The sequence below is a fragment of the Cnephaeus nilssonii genome (assembly GCF_951640355.1).
Source record: "Cnephaeus nilssonii genome assembly, chromosome: 19".
Lineage (NCBI taxonomy): Eukaryota > Metazoa > Chordata > Mammalia > Chiroptera > Vespertilionidae > Cnephaeus > Cnephaeus nilssonii.
In genome coordinates this window covers 40,042,683-40,046,377 of record NC_137090.1, presented here as the reverse complement: position 1 = coordinate 40,046,377, position 3,695 = coordinate 40,042,683, and the positions used below count along the sequence as shown (strand labels likewise).

The window sequence follows — 3,695 nt, the reverse complement described above, 5'->3', positions numbered from 1 at the left end:
CTCGGCGCTTCTGAGAAGAGAACTGACCGAATGACGCCTTTTATAGATCCGTCCCTGCATCCCCGCCCCTTCCTTTCCCGCCCTCCCTTGCGCTACAGGGCAGTCTGCGCCGGCCCGCACGGGGGCGCGCGCTCCAGTCGTTGCTCCTCCCTTCCCGACTCCTGGGTTGAGCGACCTTTGAAGTGACGGGGGGGGAGGGGAATTTAATCCCTCGACCTCCCTAAACTGCTCACTCCCGTACTGCGGTTTAAGGTTTAAAGGATCGAGGGTAAATATAGGCTGCTTATATTCTAGTTTGGAGTGTGTTTTCATCTTCAGCAAAAGTTTGTCATTAATATCCCCCCCTCCCGCTGGAAAATGGTCTGTTCTGTGAATCGGTAATGAAGAAGGCGGGGCCGGCCGGGGTTCCCGGAGGGGGTAGTGCTGGGGGCCGTCCTTGGTCATGAATATGCAGAAATCGCGCTGAATATGTATGAATAAATCAAGATGGCAAGGCCGATTGTTTGTCCGGAAGTAGCTATCCGCCGAGAAGCCTCCTGGGACGGGTGGGCATCTTCTGGCCGCTGATGGAGGAGCCCTGTACGGCGTCGCTCTAGTGCGGGATCCCCGGCCGGAGCGGCTCAGAGAGACCGCAGCTCAGGCCTGTCCGGAAGGAGGCCGGCCGCCGTCTGGGAGGGAGATCGCGGACCGCGACAATCCAGGAAAAGCAGATTAGCCATGGGGCGGGGCGCAAGCCCTGGGGGGTTCAGGATCTAAGCGTCTGAACGTTAGGGAATCCTCTCCCTTCTAGAATATTTCAGAAAAAAGGTGGGGGCGGGGTGGGGGGAGGGCTTCCACTATCCTTCCAAAGCTGAGATGACACAAACTACACAGCCACATTCAGAGTGATCCTTGTTTGATGTCAATGTCACGTCACCACCCCAAACTGGCCGGGGAGCGGGGACGGATTGGGGTGGGGAGAGGAAGGGGGACACAACCGCTGGGAAGGGAAATCTCACTCAGGGAAAAAGGGCAGACTCCCTCCCCCCAGCGCAGCTGCTTGCTCTGTTTGCCTGAAAGCTCCAAACACCCCAGCCCCATTGCCTTCTCCCGGTGCTGAGGTGAGGAGCTCCCCATGGCTCCTGGCCTGCCTGCCTCAGCTCCTTTGATCTGCTCCTCGGACAGTATTTTTTTTTAATTGGGTTTTTTTTTTTTTTTTTACAGAGAGGAAGGGAGAGGGATAGAGAGTTAGAAACATCTACGAGAAACATCCATCAGCTGCTTCTTGCACACCCCCTACTGGGGATGTGCCCACAACCAAGGTACATGCCCTTGACTGGACTCGAACCTGGGACCCTTCAGTCCGCAGGTCGACGCTCTATCCACTGAGCCAAACCGGTTAGGGCAGGACAGTATTTCTTATTATCCTCTGAGCCTCTAGCCCCAGCCTAGGTTCCACATCGCTTGGTGCCCAGGCCTGTTCCAGGTCTTCCAGGCAGTCCCTTTCCACCAAGTCCCTGTTCCCCTCGACTCCAAGGTCTATCCCTGTCCCACACCAGTTCTTTTCCAGTCACTTGTTCTCCCATGTTTTTATTCTAGTCTCTATTTGCCCTTGCCTTCCCCCCCACACCCCATCTCATCATTGATGTTTCTCTCTCTCTCTCTCTCTTCCTCTCTGAAATCAATAAAACAATATTTTAAAAATTCCTAGGCAGGGCACATGCCCAGGTTTCAGGCTCAGTCCCCAGTAGGGGGTGTTCGGGAGGCAGCCTATTGACGATTCTCTCTCATCATTGATGTTTCTGTCTCTTCCTTTCCCTTCCTATCTCTGAAATCAATAAAAAACATATTTAAAAATAATAAATTCAATAAATAAATAGAAAATATAAGAGAAGGTGCCACAGTCTCATAGAGCACATTAATACTGCCGCATTGGGGGGTGGGGGAGCACCACCACCTCAGAGTGCAGGATAGTGCACACCAGGGCAGGGTGGGCCTTGGTGACCGAATAGCTCACACACACAAAGGAGACCAGAGCAAGGGTCACCACTGCCCTCACACAGCTCCAACTCAGAGGGTCAATGGGCAGCAGGGGACCGGAGAAAGGCCTGGTACACAGCCCACAAGATCCATCAAGACAAACAGGAAGACCACTGCTGGTAGGCAGGAGGGGAAGCCCCAGCGATCGTGCCAGGCCGCCAGAAAAGCGAGCACATAGCTCAGAGCCATGTAGAGGCCCTTCACCCCCTTCTGTAGTTTCCCTAGTCCAGGTCCCACAATGATGATTAGTCCCACGGTGCTGCCCAATAGGCCATACCAGTCCTAGTGACCGAGACCCTGGCTCTCAAGACAGAGGGTGAAAAGAACAGAGCAGATGATGGAAGAACTTCTGTGAACGAGGACAGTGTTGCCAGCAGGCATCACCTGAACTGCGCTGTAGACACATCCAAGGCCGAAGAGAGTGAGGGCGTACAGGCAGGGGCAAGGCAAAGGGGAGGTGGAAGAGGCATCAACAGCTGAGCCGTTCCAGCAAGGATAAGTGGAAAACCTGGTAAGACGCCTGGGAGAAGGGGCCCAGGAAACCAGCGGGCAGGCCCCCGCCCAGCAGAGCCACAAGCAGACTCTTGGTGACAGTACAGGTGCCAGGGCAGGCTTGGGCGGAGTGGAGGGCCAGCCATGATGACTGGGTGACGTTGGCAGGATGAAGTAGGGGCGAGTGCCAGCTTGTCAGGGAGAAAAGAGCTCAGGCATTAGGGCAGCCATAGTCCAGGGGACCTGAGACAGGGCAAATGTCAGGCTGGGGTTAGGACCCCCTGCGACAGTAGAGGGGCAGGCTGTCTTGCTGAGGAACGCGGGAGCTAGAAAGGGCCTGAAAGGCGGATGAGGTAGCACAGTGTGGTAATACAGCAGGAAGTAGGGAGTGAGCAGTCCTGGAGCACTGAGTCTCTGGGTAAGTTGTTCCTCAGAGGAGAAAAAGACCCGGGGATGCTCGCCTGGTATGAGGAAGAGGAGGTGGCCTCTGATGCTATGTGTTGATGTGATGTCACAAGTTCCAGGACATCTGGGTAGACCATTGTGAATTTCATTTGTTCCTTCTCTAGGACAGCTGGGAAGTGTGAGGGGAGGAGGGAAAAGGGAGCAGCCAGGAGTTATAAGGAAGGAGGCTATGCCCCCTTAGCCCCCACACTCACCATCTTTCCTCCGACTTCCTCCACCCCTCCTGGCTCAGGGCCCCTGGGACCCTTTAGAGCTCCAGCCATTGTGACCTGATTCCACGGGGGTGGGGTTCGTCCCTGGAATCTTCCTGAGGGTGGGTGGGAGGTTCCTCCCTGGAACCTCCCTGAGATGGGGGTGGGCCTATTTTCTCTTTGTGTCCAACTCTGCTTGCTTTACATCTATGCCTCTATGATTCCAAAGTTCTTCTGATTCTTTTTTTTTTTTTCTCTTTAAGACTAGCTCTGTGATGAGACGTCTTTGGCTTTAAATCAGTTTGCTATGTCTCACCTTGTTCAGAACGGAGCTCCGGGGGCTGGTTCCTCAGTGTCCTGAGTTTGGACTTTTTGAACGCCAGGAAGGAGTCTTTGGGACTGTCCCTCTGGAGTTCCAGGAATGTGTTTCTCCTGTGTGTTTTGTTGGTGCTATCCTAGGAGGCCCACACCAAGGCCCCTGCATTACGGACAAGTTCATAGAATTGGATATTTCCTCTGGTGGACAAA

The 3,695-nt window shown here is 54.3% G+C and overlaps 1 protein-coding gene across 1 annotated transcript; it reads right to left on the bottom strand.

The window, feature by feature from the left end:
* Nucleotides 1-1,875: 1,875 nt before the first annotated feature.
* Nucleotides 1,876-2,510, bottom strand: SLC35G6 (solute carrier family 35 member G6; the record flags this gene model as incomplete). Its single annotated transcript, XM_079797036.1, is given in 4 exon segments — nt 1,876-1,899; nt 1,901-2,085; nt 2,088-2,301; nt 2,305-2,510. Coding segments are annotated over 4 exon segments (519 nt in total), but the record flags the coding sequence as incomplete, so codon positions are not given.
* Between the last annotated feature and the right edge of the window lie 1,185 nt (nt 2,511-3,695).